Genomic DNA, 19986 nt, shown 5'->3' on the forward strand with positions numbered 1-19986 from the left:
TGCATAGGCTCAGCTCCCGAGCCGGCAGAGGAAGATGGTAGTGATGCGGAGAGGGGGGCAACGGAGAACGCGAGCTCCTTTCCACGAGCTCGGTGACGAAGATCAACCCGTCGCTCAATGCGAATAGCGAGTTCAATCAGGGAATCCACGCTGGAAGGGACCTCCCGGGAGAGAATCTCATCCTTTACCTCTGCGCGGAGACCCTCCAGAAAACGAGCGAGCAAAGCCGGCTCGTTCCAGCCACTGGAGGCAGCAAGAGTGCGAAACTCAATAGAGTAGTCTGTTATGGATCGATTACCTTGACATAGGGAAGACAGGGCCCTGGAAGCCTCCTCCCCAAAAACAGATCGATCAAAAACCCGTATCATCTCCTCCTTAAAGTCCTGATACTGGTTAGTACACTCAGCCCTTGCCTCCCAGATTGCCGTGCCCCACTCACGAGCCCGTCCAATAAGGAGAGATATGACGTAGGCGACACGAGCAGTGCTCCTGGAGTAAGTGTTGGGCTGGAGAGAAAACACAATATCACACTGGGTGAGGAACGAGCGGCATTCAGTGGGCTCCCCAGAGTAACACGGCGGGTTATTGATTCTGGGCTCCGGAGATTCGAAAGCCCTGGAAGTGGCCGGTGGATCGAGGCGGAGATGGTGAACCTGTTCTGTGAGGTTGGAGACTTGGGTGGCCAGGGTCTCAACGGCATGTCGAGCAGCAGACAATTCCTGCTCGTGTCTGCCTAGCATCGCTCCCTGGATCTCGACGGCTGAGTGGAGAGGATCCGAAGTCGCTGGGTCCATTCTTGGTCGGATTCTTCTGTTACGGTGAGTGAATGAGGACCCAAAAGCGAACTAACTTAAACAGAGCTTCTTTAATAACCAAACGTAGGTAGGCTCAGATAGACCGGCAGATTCCGACAGGACAGGACAAGGTTACAGCAAACATGACGATAGTCTGGCTCAGGCATGAAACACAACAAACAAGAATCCGACAAGGACAGGAACAAAAACAGAGAGAGATATAGGGGACTAATCAGAGGGAAAAGGGGAACAGGTGGGAGAAGGGGTGACGAGGTAGTCAAGAGGAGACAAGGAACAGCTGGGGGAAAGCGGGGGAGAAAAGGTAACCTAATACGACCAGCAGAGGGAGACAGGGTGAAAGGAAAGGACAGAAAGACACAACATGACAATACATGACACATCTGACCAGAGTACCTTCTTCCATATGTTTGGGGAGTCTCCCACATGCCTTTTGTGGGAGACTTAAAGTGGTCCTATGGACAGATACTCCAATCTCCGCTGTGGAGCTTTGCAGCTCCTTCAGGGTTCTCTTTAGTCTCTTTGTTGCCTCTCTGATTAACGCCCTCCTTGCCTGATCCATGTGTTTTGGTTGGCGGCCCTCTCTTGGCAGGTTTGTTGGGGTGCCATATTCTTTCCATTTTTTAAAAATCAAATCAAATGGTGCTCCGTGTGATGTTCAAAGTTTCTAAAAAAGTGTTTTTTTTTAATAAAAAATTATAACCCAACCATGATCTGTACTTCTCCACAACTTTGTCACTGACCTGTTTGGAGAGCTCCTTGGTCTTCATGGTGCTCCTTGCTTAGTGGTGTTGCAGACTCTGGGGCCTAACAGAACAGACTGATCTTCTTTAGCACAAATTATAGTCCTCCATTACATAGCCTATTGACAGTGATGAAACGTGTTTTCCCGGAAATGCATAAATATTTTCAGTGATGCTATCTGCACACTGTATAATTATAGCCCTTGGGACTCGGCTGAGGAAGTTCACTAATCACGTGACCACAGTGGGACGGAGGTTGGATAGGCAGGAGAGTGGAGCTAAGGCTGGTATCAGAGGGAAAACATGTATAGTACGTAGACTGTTACGTGATAGATTTGATAGCTGTCGTACTGTTGAAGTTCTCTATGGAGGACAGATGGGCACAGTACAGAAGGTTTACAGGGAACCTTGCCAAAGTTACTCATTCCCAAGGAAAGAACAAACATCAAGCATCCTGCAATAAACACTGGTTGGGGAAATGTGTCCATGTTTAAATGTCACTAAAGTGAATTCCTATGGATGAGTCACTTCCAAATGCTGTGTACAGTTCTGTCAAACTACAGGAGTGCCATGGTTAATCATAGTCCACACAACAAGAGAATCCTTTGTTTTTCTGGCTATGGCTCTCTGTTGCTGTGGTGGCTGGGTTTGTATGTGGTTTGTGTGATCTTCTGCGCTGTGTCATTGGAAGACAGTTCACACAAAAAAAGACCTGCGTTGTAGTATCTCCCTTGCGGTCTAGTACTTAGTCTTCTGCACGATGCCTCGGCCAATACTATGGTCTCTTGCCATCATGAAAAGTTTGACTTTACTTTTTGAAAATCCTTCCGTTCTTCATGTCTGCGCGGTGTCTTTGTTCAGCAGAAATTCTAGTCTAGATTTGGTCATCGTCCAACATGGATTCTATGGGCACAAAGGGCCATTCTATTCGCTCAATGCCATCAAGCTTGGATGATGGCAAAGAACTGCATCCATTAGAGTATATTGTCACCGTGCTCATTAATCAAACATCTACATTAACATATAATTGAAGGGGCCCTCAACTGACCTTTTCTTTTCCCGGGATCTGTACAGCACAGAACATTTCCTGGGGCCGTGCTTCCTGCATCCAGGGGGATAAGGTCCCTAACTGTGCTACATAACCTCCATTTAGAGGGCATTACCCATCCTACTGAATGAACTGCCTTGAGCTCTCTGTGCAGTAGCAGTACATGGTATACCACTGCTTCACATCTGTCAAAGGACCCTTCTACAATTTCCCTCTTAAAACCTCTGAAAACCTTTACAGGATCAATGTTAGTCTAACTGCGCTGTCCAATTTACAGTGGCTATTACAGTGAAAGAATACCATTCTATTGTTTGAGGAGAGTGCACAGTTATGAACATGAAAATGTATCAATAAACCAATTAGGCACATTTTGGCAGGCATGATACAATATTTTTAACAGGAATGCAATGGATCATCGGATCAGTCTAAAACTTTGCACACACACACACACTGCTAACTTGCGCCTAAACTGGAATAATGCATTATGGCCTTTCTCTTGCATTTCAAAGATGATGGAACATATCTAATGTGTTATATTCTCCTACATTCATTTCACATTTCCACCAACTTCTAAGTGTTTCCTTTCAAATGATACCAAGAATATGCATATCCTTGCTTCAGGTCCTGAGCCACAGGCAGTTAGATTTGGGTATGTCGTTTTTAGGCGAAAATTTAAAAAAAAGGGTCTGATCCTTAAGAGGTGTGATCTTCACCTGAAATAGCCTCATGAACCAGACCTGTTTATATGAAGGCCGTTGAGTAGTCAGATGTACTGTAAAGAGGAAGATCCTGGTGCCATGTGGTTCACAGGTGGAGGCGTATTACTGTCTGCATTAATGTTAGATAATGGCTACGAAGAGCTTGTTTCCGCTGGTCAGCAAAGAGATGCTGTCCAACTCTGAGGCCAAAGTTAACCCTCTGTTACACTGCTACTGTTGAGAATGACAGCCTGAATTCTAACGTGAAGTTTGCGAGCGTTACGTAACGAGAGTTTTCATCAATCATTCATTGATGTCAATGAGAGATTTTTACAGGCATCAAGTTAAGATACGGTCTGAAGACCACGTTGAGATACTGTGTTGAATCTTCTTGACAGAGACCGAGTCGTCTCAACAGCCCCACACAGATGGCGGAGTATGGTGAATCAATCAAAAACATGTACAAAGTAAACAGGTTTTAGGTAAACTAAACAGCTGTTAAACCTCTACCATACCGTCTCTCCATCCAGCAGATGTTGTCTTTATCCTGCTACACTTTTTCCATGTTCCATGACTAATCCAATAAGGTATAAAAATGTTTTTTTAAAGAATAGAGTTGCACACTCTATGTATAAACTCCCAGTGATTCTAAAGCACGGTGATGCCGAAACGTTGGTGATTTACCAAATAAATGACGGGGAGTTTACATCAAATCATTTTCTCTGGGTGTGCGCCAGCTCATGTTTCCCATTCGACCATGACTAATCCAAACCACAGAGAAGAGAAGGGGCCCAACCCATCCCAGCCCATAGGCAGACTCTTCACACCTGTTTCATCCACCTCGTCAATTTGTGCTAATCAAACAAGTACCAAAGAGAGAGACGGAATTTTTGAGTTGTGACACTGGCATCAACAAAGTCATCACTCAGTTGGAGTGTCTCATCCTTGCATTCTTTCCGGGGGTTCTGTCTTGTCCATCTCGTGTGGAAATTCTGCGATATCCACCTCTCTCCGTGGCGTGCGGTAAGACTTCGAAACCAGGCTAAAGCCTGCACTCTACTTAAGAGGACATTTGTAACATATGTGTCACTCAATTGGAGTGGAGTCTGTTAGACACAAGAGAGGCAAGCTCTAGAGATGAAAGACATCCCAATTACATGCCTCCACCGGACGCTGGCATTCCCAGGCTTGTGTTTTTCTCAATTGGCTCTGAATGATGTCTTTGGGCCTGTTGCACCCTCAGGGACATGAAGATTTCAGGAAAAAGATTCCCCGATTTGCAAATCTCTGGGAGATTTTGTGTAGCACTGTTAAGTCCTCAGTGACATCTGTCCGGAGGGATTTGCTGTGTCTCTTATTAACTAGAAAGAAAACAGTGACATGGTAAGTTTGTCTAGAGCTGTTAAGTCCATAGCAACAAACAGTTGAGAGCAACAGACAGAGTCAGGTCCTGAAAACGTAATCCCAGAGTCTTGAGTGTTTGAATATGATTTACTGACCTTGTCCCTGATCTAGGAACAGCCAGTCACTTTTTCCATCTGCCTGGACTGAAAATTGACATTCTAGTCAAAATCTGGAATCGATGAGCCTTTATTGGAATGGGTTATGTAAGTGTGTGAGTGTGTGTGTTTGTTTTTCCCCTTTTCAGCAGCCTCAGGGAGCATTTGTCATCGGTTGAAAGTTGGTTTGGGGAAAGATCCCATCGGCAGAAAGAGGGAAATGATGAATCACTTCAGATGCTCATCCTTGCTATGGTTGGTGCCAGACAGGAACCAGTGAAAGAAAACACACTATCAAGTCCAATTGCCCCATTTCTTAAAGTTAGGCCATTTTCCCATTTGTCTTTCCTCAGACAGGAGACAGCCAGACCGGCGTAAACCCTTTAGGCACCTTGTCCAGGTCAGTCACAGACGGGTCCGGTGGACTAATAGAGTTATGACAGACTTCAATCTTATTTTCAGAGGAAGCCTTCTCTCTCTCACCATGCATGATTGACTCAATGTGAAGAACAGCTCCTGCCTGGGGACAGGAAGGGTTTTTTACACTAGAGGAAGTGGAAAAGGTGTTTGCCAGACTGGAGAGCCACACAAGGAGAGAGAGGGAGGGAGGGGGGGGGGGGCTGTGGGAACACTGTACACTCAGCTGTGGCCTTAGCAGAATTAAAGAGAGAGTCTCTGCTGGCCCGTATGCAAGCAAAGACAGAATATTGTGTAGAGTGTGCACGTGCGTGCATGTGTGTGTGCATGTTTGAGGGGTGTGTCTGGAGCATTGCAGGCTTCTTTCTGTGCCACCTTGTTGTGAATCCCCTCAAGCCCCTGGCTAACTCCTGGATGCTGCTCAATAGCTTGTGACTTTTTATGTGGTTTGCCACAGCCAGTTTCGACATCATAAATCCACAACTGAAGAGTTTTTATCATTTGTCTCTGATAAAGTCTGACAATGGATTGCATGTGTAACGGACTTAGCTCACTCCACAGCTAGCTTGAAATGTCGCAGATGGAGCCATCTGATTGTGGCCTTTTGAGTGGCTCAACCCGTTGGAACGTGGTCAAGGAGGGCAGTCACGTGTGTTAGCAAAGCAGAGGTCCCGAGTTCGACCCAGGTATGAACCGCATTGGCGGTGGAAGTGGTCCTCGCTAAGCAAGCAATCTGACGTCCATAACACGAGCGCGTACGTGTGTATGTAAGTGCGCACGGCTAGAAGGAATTATGAGAAGGGAGGAAAAGTAAGGTTCTCCCTTTCCTGGCAGGAGAACGTAGCAGTAGCAGAATGAGTTTTCCAAAAGGATGTGTGATTGACCTTGAATACAGACTGGTAAATCTGGGATAAAACAGGTTGTTCACTAGCTCTTTGACAGCTTTACTGTGTTGTTCATCCCAAATGGAAACACAAGCTGCTTTTCAAAATGTACTTTTTGGAATGTTTGCAAACAATTTGACGATAGACAATATTTAACATGCAGTTCTGGATTTATTATATGTGTATAACACTCTTTGCTTTTATTGGTAATCACAGTCCTGTTGTCTATGATTTATAGTATATTATAAACTGGGTGGTTCGAGCCCTGAATGCTGATTGGCTGACAGCCCTGGTATATCAGGCAGTATACCATGGGTATGACAAAACATTTATTTTTACTGCTCTAATTACATTGGTAACCAGCTTATAATAGCAATAAGGCACCTTGGGGGTTTGTGGTACAGTATATGGCCAATATACCACGGCTAAGGGCTGTAATCCAGGCAATCTGCATTGCATCGTGCATAAGAACAGCCCTTAGCCGTGGTATATTGGCCATATATCACACCCCCGAGGTGCCTTATTGCTTAATTGTATCTTTTATATTTCATTTCAGCATTAATCAGCACTGAGCAAATCAATCTACAGTAACTCTGTTGGTGGTCTGACTGTTCAGTCCCCATTGGCTCAGGTCCAGACACATAGATACAAACACAAATACGTCCAGGCCTGACAGACCAAGCTCACACACAAAACCTCACACACTTTGCCAACAGGTGCCTCGTCAATCACCTGAGCAGCAACAGACAGCAACATAGACTAATGGCTCTCTTTCTGCAGAAGACTCCCATATTTGACCCCCCCCCCCCCCCCCCCCCCCCCCCCCCCCCCCCCCTGACAGCCTGGTCATTTCCACTGGCACACACAGACCTGTCTCTCACCATTCCACACTGGCACTGTATCAGACTCAGCAGCAAATGTAATCCCAGTCACTGAGAGTTGACCGAGGTCCCCTACTAACAAGGGAGCTCAAAAAACGTTGGTAAAAAATGCTAATGTGCACCAGCGATAAGTCTTGGGTCCTGTTACTCAATTTAATACTCAAGGACAGACAAGTAGTTTTGCTGCCCTGCATCCCTGCATTCGCTATATAGTGCACTACTTTTGACCAGAGCCCTATGGGCACTATAGGGAATAGGGTGTCATTTGAGACAGAACCAAAGACAGATCATGTGTAGCCTTCCACTCACCTTGCTAGCAAATATTTAATAATTGCATCTCACAACCGCAGTAATTATTTTATTTTCCAAGGTAATTCCTTACAGTACACGGAGGGTATTTTACAGGATGTTTGCGAGAGGCGTGCCTCTGCACGTCTTCACAGTAACAGTTAGACTAGTGTGTGGGTGGATTGAGTTCATTGCATTGGGTGCTTGTTGGGACTGGGGGGGGGGGGGGGACCAGCTGTCTCGAGCAGATGAAGGGGGATGATGGAGGAGGGTAGAGGGGAGTGGAAGGATTGGAGGGGGGTGGAGGAGGGGAGACGCGTGGTCTGATAATGCATCTGGGAGTACAACACCGTGGATTGCAAAACACTTCCTGTCTGTCAGTCTGTCTCTCACTGCCTGAAGAAAACACAGTGGCACTCAAAGCCCTCGTCCTCACTAGACTAGCGATATGCACCAGATACCTTAAGACTCTGCAGATTGAGGTATACAGCGCAAGGTACTGTACTATACATGAGTTGTTTGCCTCCGGAGGTAGATATAAATCCTGAGATACTGTATCTTTTCAAACGTGTATTCAGGTGCCATTATCTTGGGAGTTCTATGGTCCTGGATCTATACCTGGCTGGATCTCAAGTGTAATACTGTCATTTTGTTTCTTGTCATCTACTGTTTTCATGGACTCCCTACGCTCATTTGAGGAATTACTAGGAAATGTTTAGTAAGTGGAATCTTGATCAAGTGATGGCCAGGCCACTTCCGCAGTGGATCCCAGAGGAAACTCAGATTCCCGCCTTGTGTATGGTAATATTTCACTAAGATGGCCTGTGCTAGATGGTGAATGACTGTGTGTGTACGGTATCTTACAGTATGTGTGTAACAACAACACAGACAAAACTGTCCAACTACAAATATACAGTAGTATTATAGTACTCTTATAGTATTATACTATAGTATTATCCCACTGTGTGGATGTAAAAAAAAGACTGTAACCCAGTAAGTGTGACAGTGTGACAGATGGGTGGCAGAAAGACACATTGGCAGACATGTCACCATGTGCCAAAAGCCATTCCTCCCAGTCCCATTCCATCCACCTGACCCCCGTGTTCGTTTATCTGACTTCCAGCCCATCTGGTAGAGTGCTTAGGGCTGTCGGCCAGGGAGCGGCCTGCTATTCCTGTGTCAAGTCTGGATATCAGGTCTGGATTCCTGGAGCACTGAGCCCAGGGTGTCGGGAGGGGGGGCAATGGTTCCTCTCCTCATATACTGTGACTGTATCCTCATCGCAAAGTTCCCTGACCCCGCTGCCCTGTCCTGTCCTATTAATATGAAGGTCTGGTGTAACCTTGCCACAACCTACCATAGATCCAACCATAGAACTCCAATCCGTTCTCCTGGCATTGTTAATGGATTTTGTCTATTGTAGATTGTGTCATTGAGATGGATGAAGTGGTAGTTCACTGCCTTGGTATGTTTTTAGAAAGCATGCAGAGTATCCCGACGTCATGGCACATCATAGCTTCAGGCATCACAACTTCCTTTCAATAGAATTTTGTGGAACTTTATGTTGACCCCCATATGTATTTCAACTGGCGCTGGGCTATTGCTGTTGTACATAAACAAACAGAATGTAACAAAGGCACTTCAGCTGTGTCTCCAAAGAGGGTTGGTCTTGTTACCGTAGATACCGTACACATTGTTTCTGTTCAGAACGCACAGTACATTTCTACTTTTCCTTGTCCCCTTTTTTGTAACGATCACAGGATGAATCTATGTGAACATCTTGACTGATCTGAGTCCTGTGTCCCTTTTTTTTAGACGAAACTGCCGGTGCTGCTGCTGGGTCGTTCAGCTGACCTGAGGCCTGGTGAGTTCGTTGTGGCCATCGGCAGCCCCTTCTCCCTGCAGAACACGGTCACCACAGGTATCGTCAGCACCACCCAAAGAGGAGGCAAGGAGCTGGGCCTGAGGAACTCTGATATGGAATACATCCAGACGGACGCTATCATCAACGTGAGGAATACATACACATCATCGCACACGCGCACACACGCACACACACACACACACAGCTGTGATCTATATCAGCACAGGGCATTTAGTTGTGGAATGCACAACAGTAGCTCCTCCTTATCCTTATTATCTACCATCTGATCAGCCCTTTAACCTGAATGCTGTTCCTTTTCAGTATGGGAACTCTGGCGGACCCCTGGTCAATCTGGTAAGATATCATTTGTTATTGATAAGGACTGCATCTCCTAGAATATGTTTCATGTAAATCTATGAGACGTCTGGAGGACGCATATGAATCCATATGTAAACCTTGGCAAGCAGTTACACGTTACAGCATTTAGCGATAGCACCATTGTTTTTATCCACATAAGTAAAGACCTATGTTTCCTCAAAAGCAGCGTTTAGTAGGTTTTATTTGAAAACGTGGCATTAAATACGTATCAGTGGAGCTAAATGAGCTGAAAGTGGAACTGGGACTAAGAGACCTCTGTGTGTGTGTGTGTGTGTGTGTGTGTGTGTGTGTGTGTGTGTGTGTGTGTGTGTGTGTGTGTGTGTGTGTGTGTGTGTGTGTGTGTGTGTGTGTGTGTGTGTGTGTGTGTGTGTGTGTGTGTGTGTGTGTGTGTGTGTGTGTTGTTTCTGTCTTCAGGACGGAGAGGTGATCGGGATCAACACACTGAAGGTGACAGCAGGAATCTCCTTCGCCATCCCCTCAGACAAGATCCGTCAGTTCTTGGCAGAGTCCCACGGCAGACAGTCTAAAGGTAGGGCTGTGACGATTATGGATATTTAGGTGACAATTCATTGTCATTTAAATTGCCAAAGGCGTTGTCATAATTGTCTTCTTTTTTTTTTGTTGAAAAAAGGTTTTGAGCTTGTAATGCGTCATAAATTAGTGCACATTTGAAAATGATCTATGAAACATGAATTCAACTCGGCTTTGGTGACACCCCTGTTTAAAAAAACAAATGGTTTAGACTACTATTGGGTTATTTCTATCTACTTGAAAATAAAGTTGAAACCCCTCCCACTAATAAAATGCCTGTATTAAGACAACTTATTTGTACTTTTACGCTTATTGTCGGTTAGACGACTATACGAATATTGTGCTAGACCTATCTAAAGGTTCACACCTATGGTTTTGATCAGGTCCTGCATATTACATGTTCAATGTTTATCATCTTGATAATGCTTATGTAGTGTTTATCCTCTTTTCTTTAGGTAGATTATTACCAAAGAAGAAGTACATCGGTGTGAGGATGATGACTCTCACTCCAACGTAAGTTTCAGCCAGCCAGGTTCATCTTGGGAATGAAATTCTTCCAAATACTTAAACACTTATCTCTCTATTTTCATTGGTCATAGGCTTGCAAAGGAGCTGAAGGAGAGAACATCAGACTTCCCTGATGTTACCTCAGGGGCATATGTCATCGAGGTCATCCCAAAAACACCAGCTGAGACGTAAGTAGTAGTTTGCTGATACCTGAACCAGAAGTCGGTGGACCGACTCAAATCAGTACAAACATGAGCCAACAGTTCAAGTCCTTGACCTTGGATTCGGACAGGAGCATTTGAGGACTCCTTTGGTAGTTGGCTAAAGGCTTCCGCACGCTTCGGTTCGGCTGGCGCTGTTTGTCCATCTTGAGATGCCGTCGTCAGAAATCTGTCATTCCTTTTTACATTTTTGCAGAGGAGACCTTAGTCGTTCAATTTTACATCTAAGATGTTCGGTGCAATATTTCTCAAGTGAAAAAATTTGCGTTAAAAAGAGTCAACAATCGTTGAATTACAACAAACACATTTCCACTGTTGACCATTGACCGACGACAGGGCTTCGGCTCCCGAACTTTGTCTTGCCTCTTGTCTTGCCTCGAGAAAATGCTTTGTGTGCTCCAATACCCGGGAAAAAATCTTGCGGAAGACCAAAATTAACAAAATCATTACAAATTGTCATACTACAAGCAAAAACTGTTTCGTATAGGAAGCATTTGGATGGCTGTAGTCTCTTTTAGTGCCATAAAGGTTGCTTGGAGTTCATTGTCCTCTGGTCTTAAAAATAGACTGGCCTCGTAGCACAATGAATTAGCATTTCATGACCACATAAACAACATGATAGGGCAGTCTATCTAGGTTACTCACTCCTACAGAATGCACTGTCTTTGTATATTTTTTTTGTGGCCACATAAAATAATTAGCGCTGAGGCAGCAGTCTCCCACTGAAGGAAATTAAAAGCTTTCCTTTTGTCCGATGGGTATTTGTGGTAACGAGGGCGCTTAGATTTTTCATAGACTATGGTCAGATTTAGTTTCTCACAGTGTCTAAGAAGAATGTTACTGCCTCTGTAAATTCATTTAGCTTTTTTTTGAATGGGGAAAACTCTTTCTTCACAGATGTAAGAAGATCTATTTATATTCTGTGGGTTGAAACCTAATGGTATACACTTCTTAGAGTCTTACGTACTCTACTTTATATCAGTAAAGCACATTTCTTTGTTGCTACATGCTCCTAACTCCTCTCTCCTCTCCACAGAGGTGGCCTGCAGGAGAGTGACGTCATAATCACCATCAACAGCCAGCGAATCACCTCGGCCAGTGACGTCAGCAGCTCTATCAAGAGGGACGACACGCTGCGAATGGTGGTCCGGCGGGGGAACGAGGACATCATGCTCACCGTCGTCCCCGAGGATATTGACCCTTGACCTCTAGGCAACCACGAGCTGGTTCTCAGTGTTTAAAAACCACAGACTTCAACCGGGATGGTGTGTCTGGATCCACACCCTACCATAGAACCTGTAACTACGAGTGCCCACCCCCCCCCCCCCCCCCCCCCCCTCCCCTGAGGCCCACACTGAAACCTCTGGGACCTCAAATGCATCCAGGGCAACACAGACATATTTTAGCACCCTGCTACTCTTTTTGCATTAAAATGTTTTCCTTGTGTATAAGTCAAAAAGACACTTCGCTCTCAGTGAAACTGATTATTGCCATCACGTTTGTTTTCATACTCTACTAACGTCCTTGCACAGAGTACCCACCTCAATCAGATAGAAAAGTGGGTGTCGCAGATTACCGTAGTTTTGTAGTTGTTTTTGTTACTGTTGATATTGTTGTGTTTTCTCAATTGTATTTCTCTTGATATGTTTTGATGAAAATTTCACAGAGGGAATAAAAAGATTTGGGGGAAAAAAAACTGGTGTTCGTTACCGTTCTGAAAATACTAACTCGGACTACATGAATGTTGACAGTTGAACTATACACATCGAGTGAAGTCACACAATAACCCAGTGTACACATCCAGCTTGGCTGCTCTACATACTGTCCGGCTGCTCCCTCTGTATGATTTGGGAGCTGGACTGCCTGTATGCCACTGCTCAGCCAATAAGGGAGAAGAATACTGCTAAGGTCCAACCCTAGGGGACTGGATGTACAGACAGGAATTGCTAGACACAGGTCAGACATTACTAATCAACGACAATCAACTCCAGCTTCCACTCTTACAGTACCATGAGCCTTGCCTTGACAGTTTTGCCTGAGTGAGAAGCATATTGGAAATACATTTTAGGCTCCTCGATGTGTTGTAATCCCATTTCATTGTTGTTGTCGCTTCAGTGTCAAAGTTTATTCGACACATGCACAGAATACAACAGGCGTAAAACAGCACATTGGAATTCTTACTTGAGAGCTCTTTGCACTGACAATACATTGATAATAATAAGAATATAGATAATAATAGAAAATAGAATGTAAAAAACACAAGAAGTACGAAACAGGTTGAAGAAACACGAGAATGCAAGTCTATACAAGGTCAGTGCCAGTACCTTATTCAATGTGCGGTAGTACTGGAATGGTTGAGGTAGATTTATACATAAAAAAAAGTTCTGATAGTAGAATATACATGTAAACAGGGCTGAAAAGTGACTGGTAGCAGGAATATATAAATACTTATGATAATATACTAATGGTAATATATACTGACATGTAAACAGGAGTAATAGTGACCAGTAGCAGGATAAATAGATGCCAATGGCACTCAATAATCAATGACCAGCAGCGTAATGGAACTAATAAATCGAATTAATACACATTTTGTATACAGCAGCGAAGGTGTGTGTCTGAGTGGGTAGAGACCTGTGGATGAGCCACTGTGGATAGTCTGTAGGAGAGGGAAAGCAGTAGTTGTTTGCCATCTAACAGTCTTATGGCCAGCGGATAGAAGTTGTTTAGGAGTCTGTTGGTCTGAGCCTTGATACACCGGTATCGCCTGCCGGACGGAAGCATGGAGAACACACCCCCTGGGGGGCCCACGTGTTGAGGGTCAGCATAGCGGAGGTGTTGTTACCTACCCTCATGCCCTGGGGTCGGCCCGTCAGGAAGTCCAGGATCCAGTTGCGGAGGGAAGTGATCAATTCCAGGGGTCCCGAGGTTGGTGACGAGCACGGAGGGCATTATGGTGATGAATACTAAGCTGTAGTCGACGAAAAGCATTCTCACATAGGTATTCCTCTTCCAGATGGGAGAGGGCAGTGTGAAGGGAAATTGAGATTGCGTTGTCTGTAGATCTGTTGGGGCGGTATGCAAATAGAGGGGGTCTAGGGTGTCTGGGATGATGGAGTTGATGTGTGCCATGACGGACATGGCCAAAGCACTTCATGATTACAGATGCAAGTGCTACAGGGCGGTAGTCATTGTGGCAGGTAGTCTAAGAGTTCTTGAGAACAGGAGTGATGGTGGTCCGCATGAGTCATGAGGATTACGGGCTGGGACAAGGAGAGGTTGAAAATGACAGTGAAGATGCCTGCTAGTTGGTCTGCACGTGCTCTGAGAATGTGGCTTGGAATACTGTCCAGCCCCGCGGCCTTGCGATTGTTGACCAGATTAAAAGCCTTACTCACGTCGCCTCGGAGAGTGAGATCACCCAGTCCTCTGGGACAGTGGGGGCTCTCATGCACTGTGTTGTTTTCGTCGAAGCATGCATAGATGTAATCAATCAATCATGGTCACATTGGCTTTCCTAACCAAAGAAGTCACAGTATGATCATGTGCCTGCTCCATAAAAACCTAGTTTAACTCCTTTTATATTATCATTGCCATGTGTACTTGATATGGGAAAAGAGAGCCTTATAAATCTGAAAGCTCATAAACCTAACTCATAAATGGCTTTAGATATTGAACACCTACTCACTGCCAAAGCTCAAGATCCTTTAAGATGATTCTGTAAAGCACAGGCCAGATTTACTCTACCAGGTCTGACAACAGAAGCATAACCCTGACATGAGGTTTCATAGGAATAAAGTACTGTATCTCTCTTTGGAACTGTCACTCAAACATTTATTTTAAATTTAACCTTCATTTAATTAGGCAAGTCAGTTAAGCACAAATGACGGCCTACCCCGGCAAAACCCTAACCCGGACAATTCTGGACCAATTGTGTGCCCCCCTATGGGACTCCCAATCACAGCCGGTTGTTATACAGCCTGGAATTGAACCAGGGTCTGTAGTGACACCTCTAGCACTGAGGTGAAGTGCCTTAGACCACTGCGCCACTCAGGAGACCAAAACATTCAGTATCCTTTCTATTCTCACAGGTTTTGCAGCCATTACTTTATAGGGCCATGAGTTTTTTCTGACCACAAAGCCTGACCAGGGAAAAACTTCTGACTCCCTAGTCATTATGACAGACAGTGTCGTTCTACAGGTTTTAAATTAGAAGTTTAGAGGAGCAATCTGGGATTTGAGAAAACAACAACGTGGTCAGCATAAACCCCTTTAAACCTCTCTGAGGGCATGTCAAGGCACTTTAAAGATGACACACCGGACTTAATCAACTGTCTCTGAGGGCGATCACCTCACCAGGTTTAAGAGCAGGAAGGAGAATATTTGACCACCATCTGGCTTTATTACATGACCCAAGGCAGGGGAGGGAAAACACACACAGCTTGTAAATATGTGACCACAGCTGTGGTTTCAGCTGCACTGTGTGTGTGTGTGTGTGTGTGTGTGTGTGTGTGTGTGTGTGTGTGTGTGTGTGTGTGTGTGTGTGTGTGTGTGTGTGTGTGTGTGTGTGTGTGTGTGTGTGTGTGTGTGTGTGTGTGCGTGCGTGCGTGCGTGCGTGCGTGCGTGCGTGCGTGCGCGCGCGCGCGCGCGCGTGCACAATATATATCTCAGGTCATTATGGGGACAAGCAGGACATGGGCCGCTACCACGTGCAGCAAAACAAAGACAGAATTAGGTCATCTCTTAAACCATGGTCATCTCTTACATTTGATTAAGGTCACCTCCTCCCATATACCCTCACAGTGACCTGCTGGGTTGCGACATTAAGTACCACATTAATATGAATTAACCACAGTATGAGGTGAGGTATATACAGGGAAGGGTCCATGACATAATACTCTACAGAGTGTCCGTTCCGTTGTACGTTCTTTGGGCTCAGCTAAACCAGGGAACCTAGATAGTGTGCACTGTTTTTGACCAGGGCCCATAGGGATATGGGTGCCATTTTAGGAACGTCACCACAGTGTGACCTATCAGTTACAGAGACCTCACCGATGAACTGTTTGGTCAATTGTACTGTAAATGATAGCTCAAGGTTTCTGGAAAAACAGTAAATGTCCCATCAGTCAAACTAAGTGATCTGCTGTTAATGTAGTTTCCATGCGTTGGTGATTACCTAGACTACATATAGTGGAGGCCCCTGAGAGGCTACATTTACGGTGTGGATGAATGCTAAGGATGTGATGAACGTGTATTAATCATTTGAGTTGAATTTATCGGATGAGTCATACGCAGGTTAAATATCAGTTTGGCTGGGGCCAAATGAGAATACTGCCGTGCTAACTAACATGCCAACGTACTCTGATACTCAGCATTCATACTCTGATACCTCTGAATGCTCCTCGTCCAACAGGTTCAACAAAAACCTGTAAGCCTGGCAGAACTTTGATTTGTTCTCTTCATAAAAACCCACGCTGTGTTCCAACCCAGGCCAGACGGAGTTGGAGCAGCAACAGTCAGACATTGTTGATACAGTTGGAACCACTTCACTTCCTTTCCTCAGTGAGCGGCCCAGGACCTGCTGTTTGCTCACAGGCAGCTGTGCCCTGGTTCTGTCTGCCTGGGTCCAGTCAACCACCACTGACCTGAGGTTCTGTGGTTTGAAGCTGTCTGTTTGTATGTATACTATACAGGTCCTGGAGGAAAACACTGTCTCACTCTGTGACTTGGCTCACTGGGTGTGTCACGTTCTGACCATCGTTCGTGTGTGTTTTCCTTGTTTTAGTGTTGGTCAGGACGTGTCTCCGCCTCTCCTTCACCACAAGAAAAACGTTACAGGGTGAGTGCAGAAAGATCAGCGGGGTGGACACAACACAGACATACATCCACATCAACCCGAGTTGGAAAGTTACGCAGTGGCAGAGACACCACAGGGTAACAGCAGTACAGGGGCTAGGCATCTCAGAGTCGGAATGCTGATCGAGGATGAGGTCTCCCCTATCCGTATACACTTGTTCATTATAATCTGAAAAGGGAGAACTGGTCCTAAATCAGCACTCTGAGATAGGTGAATACAAAGTTGTTTATAACCAAAGCGCTAACTGTTTCAATCCAGTTTGATGCCTGATCACAATTTACACAAAGGATTTTTCTTCAGAGACATACTTCTTTATTGGCTTGGCTGGTATTGTAATCCACACCAAACAACCAGCAAATCATTCTCATAAATTAATGTTTTACATAATCCTTAACCCATTTAGCCAGCTGAGCTTTTCCTGGGAAGATCAGCACCGGGGTGTGGTGCCCTGTTCATGGACACAGCAATGAAGTTCTTGCAAAGAAACCAAACCAACGGCTCCACCTAGTGCTCCACCATGGCCAACATAAAACAAATGACATTACAGAGGAACGTTCTGTTGCATACTATGGAGAACAGAGGTGGGAGAGCACGTTTTGTTAAAATCATTGTTATATTTGCTCTTGCTCAAAGAATAATGCAAAGCCTTTTGTAGTTTTTTTTTTTACAAACTATATTTTATTTTTCACACTTGATCACACGGTGCACTCGTTCAAAACCATCTGTTAACATACAGAATATGAAAGGGAGTCAAATTAACAAACAGTCAGACATTATTTGACAAACAAATATAAGTGGTAAAACTACAGTGAAGATAGCAGCTGGTCTCTGGTGAGTTGGGTTATTGGGTTCAGGTTATTGGGTTCAGTCAGTACAAGGGGCTGGAATCAGTGCAAGGGGCTGGAGTCAGTGCAAGGGGCTGGAGTCAGTGAAAGGGGCTGGAGTCAGTGAAAGGGGCTGGAGTCAGTGCAAGGGGCTGGAGTCAGTGCAAGGGGCTGGAGTCAGTGCAAGGGGCTGGAGTCAGTGCAAGGGGCTGGAGTCAGTGCAAGGGGCTGGAGTCAGTGCAAGGGGCTGGAGTCAGTGCAAGGGGCTGGAGTCAGTGCAAGGGGCTGGAGTCAGTGCAAGGGGCTGGAGTCAGTGCAAGGGGCTGGAGTCAGTGCAAGGGGCTGGAGTCAGTGCAAGGGGCTGGAGTCAGTGCAAGGGGCTGGAGTCAGTGCAAGGGGCTGGAGTCAGTGCAAGGGGCTGGAGTCAGTGCAAGGGGCTGGAGTCAGTGCAAGGGGCTGGAGTCAGTGCAAGGGGCTGGAGTCAGTGCAAGGGGCTGGAGTCAGTGCAAGGGGCTGGAGTCAGTGCAAGGGGCTGGAGTCAGTGCAAGGGGCTGGAGTCAGTGCAAGGGGCTGGAGTCAGTGTAGGAATCAGTTTTGAAGTCAGTGCATGGCCTGGGGCTAAGCGGTGTGGTTCTGGTCAGGTGTGGGTGCTGTGGTCTTAATCTTTGAGGGGAAGGGCCAGGGGCAGGGCCTGTAGTAAGGCCTTCTTCAGGCTCTGCTGCAGGGCATCCAGCTGCTGTTCCATCAGTCTCCATCTACTCCAGACGCAACTCCATAACCTGCTCCAGCTCTCAGCAGCATGCATGCTACTGCCTGCAAGACAGAGACAATCCATCACAGAATAGGTTTTCATAGGAATTACAGTAGCTCTTTGGATCTGTTGCCCTCCCATGTTAACCCGCTTACATTGCACTTCAAAATATCCTCTCCTATGCTTACAGGTTGGACAGCCATTACTGTCATAGGGCCACAAACCCTAACAAATACATTTACTCTAATATTAACACAGACACACCACAATGCAACCAGAAACACTACAAAACCCACTGACAGGGGCCTCCCGAGAGGGGTAGCGGTTTACGGCACGGCATCGCAGTGCTTGAGGTGTCAATACAGACCCAGGTTTGATCCCAGTCTCTGTCACAGCCGGCCGTGACTGGGAGACCCATGAGGCGGCGCACAATTGGCCCGGCGTCCTTCGGGTTAGGGGAGGGTTCGGCCGGCAGGGATGTTCTTGTCCCATTGCGCTCTAGTGACTCCATGTGGCCGTCCGGGCGCCTGCAAGCTGACTTCGGGTGCCTGCAAGCTGACTTCGGGTGCCTGCAAGCTGACTTCGGTCGCCAGTTGAACAGTGTTTCCGCCGACACAATTGGTGCAGCTGGATTGCGGGATAAGCGAGCAGTGTGACAAGAAGCAGTGTGGCTTGGCAGGGTCGTGTTTTGGAGGACGCATGGCCCTCGACCTCCTCCATCGACTTGACTGCATTCTACTCCCACCATACACACTACCATGTAAACCTTTAGAGGGAGCTCTACGTTGTAGTTAACCTCACCATAAAGCCACTACCAGCCTACTCATTGTGGGCCGTTGGATGTTTTTGCTGAATCCTCGATGCGGAGCTGCGTCACCTACCCACACACACTCTGCAGCATAGGGAGCATGTCTGGGCCTCCGTCCTCCTGGCTGACCAGTAAAGAAGGGTGACATCATGTCTGCCAAGCCGGTGTGGTTATTGGAGGCTACCCGAGACTGGGGACATGGATCTGTTGAAACAGAGCCAGACATCTCGTCTGACTGGAGGCTGGTGTTGACTGAAGGCTGAGGTTGGATGTCAGCTGTAGCTGCAGAGAGTTAGTTCCTCTAGCCAGAGCAGAGAGAGCCCCACAGAGGAGGGACAGAAACCATCTTAATGCGTCATGCTTTGTTCCGGAAAAATAATTAACATGCAATACATTGACTGTCTTTTGTGTTCACTAGTTAGAGCTTCTCGCTATCCGAGGGCTATATTAGTGGTTAGAAGACTGAACAATACAATAAAGCCACTGTCTACTGTGTAATTCCGGCCTGTGTAATTTTCCACTGAGGCTTCTATTGGCTGGTATTGGTGACTGCTGATTTGACAAGAGATGGACCCACCTTCTGCTGAAACTGCACCAGGTCCATGAGGCTCTGGGCCCCCGGTGAGAGGGTGGTGTCCATCTCCTCCCCATCACCTCCATCATGCACTGCACACGGAGCATATTGATGCTGGGCCCCAGGCTTGGAGAGCAGTCTGCAGGTGTCAGTGTCTGCAGGCCCATCACGACCTGAGCCACAGCCACGCTGCGTCACCCAACCAAGAGACAGCAGCTGAGAAAAAAACAAGAGGTTAGAGGAAGAAAGGGCACACCCATACCCTCTACCCACACTATCATAACTAGGCAGGTAAAGAGAATACGTCAAAACTTCACAGAGAAACGGCTATGTCCTAGTAGGGAATAGACAGGAAATGCTAGACACCGCAAGTATTTTCTACGGCAACAGGAATGGGACTG

The 19986-nt window shown here is 46.2% G+C and overlaps 1 protein-coding gene across 1 annotated transcript in view; it reads left to right on the plus strand.

The window, feature by feature from the left end:
* Positions 1-12457, plus strand: part of LOC110499019 (serine protease HTRA1B) — a 30782-nt gene extending 18325 nt beyond the window's left edge. The window contains exons 4-9 of the mRNA XM_021575829.2: positions 9086-9280; positions 9456-9488; positions 9927-10041; positions 10499-10556; positions 10643-10738; positions 11808-12457. Of these exons, the coding sequence (XP_021431504.2) occupies positions 9086-9280; positions 9456-9488; positions 9927-10041; positions 10499-10556; positions 10643-10738; positions 11808-11976 (666 nt within the window). The 3' untranslated portion in view covers positions 11977-12457. The remainder of the gene's footprint in view (positions 1-9085; positions 9281-9455; positions 9489-9926; positions 10042-10498; positions 10557-10642; positions 10739-11807) is intronic.
* Positions 12458-19986: the final 7529 nt, after the last annotated feature.

The sequence above is a fragment of the Oncorhynchus mykiss genome, chromosome 20, assembly GCF_013265735.2.
Source record: "Oncorhynchus mykiss isolate Arlee chromosome 20, USDA_OmykA_1.1, whole genome shotgun sequence".
Lineage (NCBI taxonomy): Eukaryota > Metazoa > Chordata > Actinopteri > Salmoniformes > Salmonidae > Oncorhynchus > Oncorhynchus mykiss.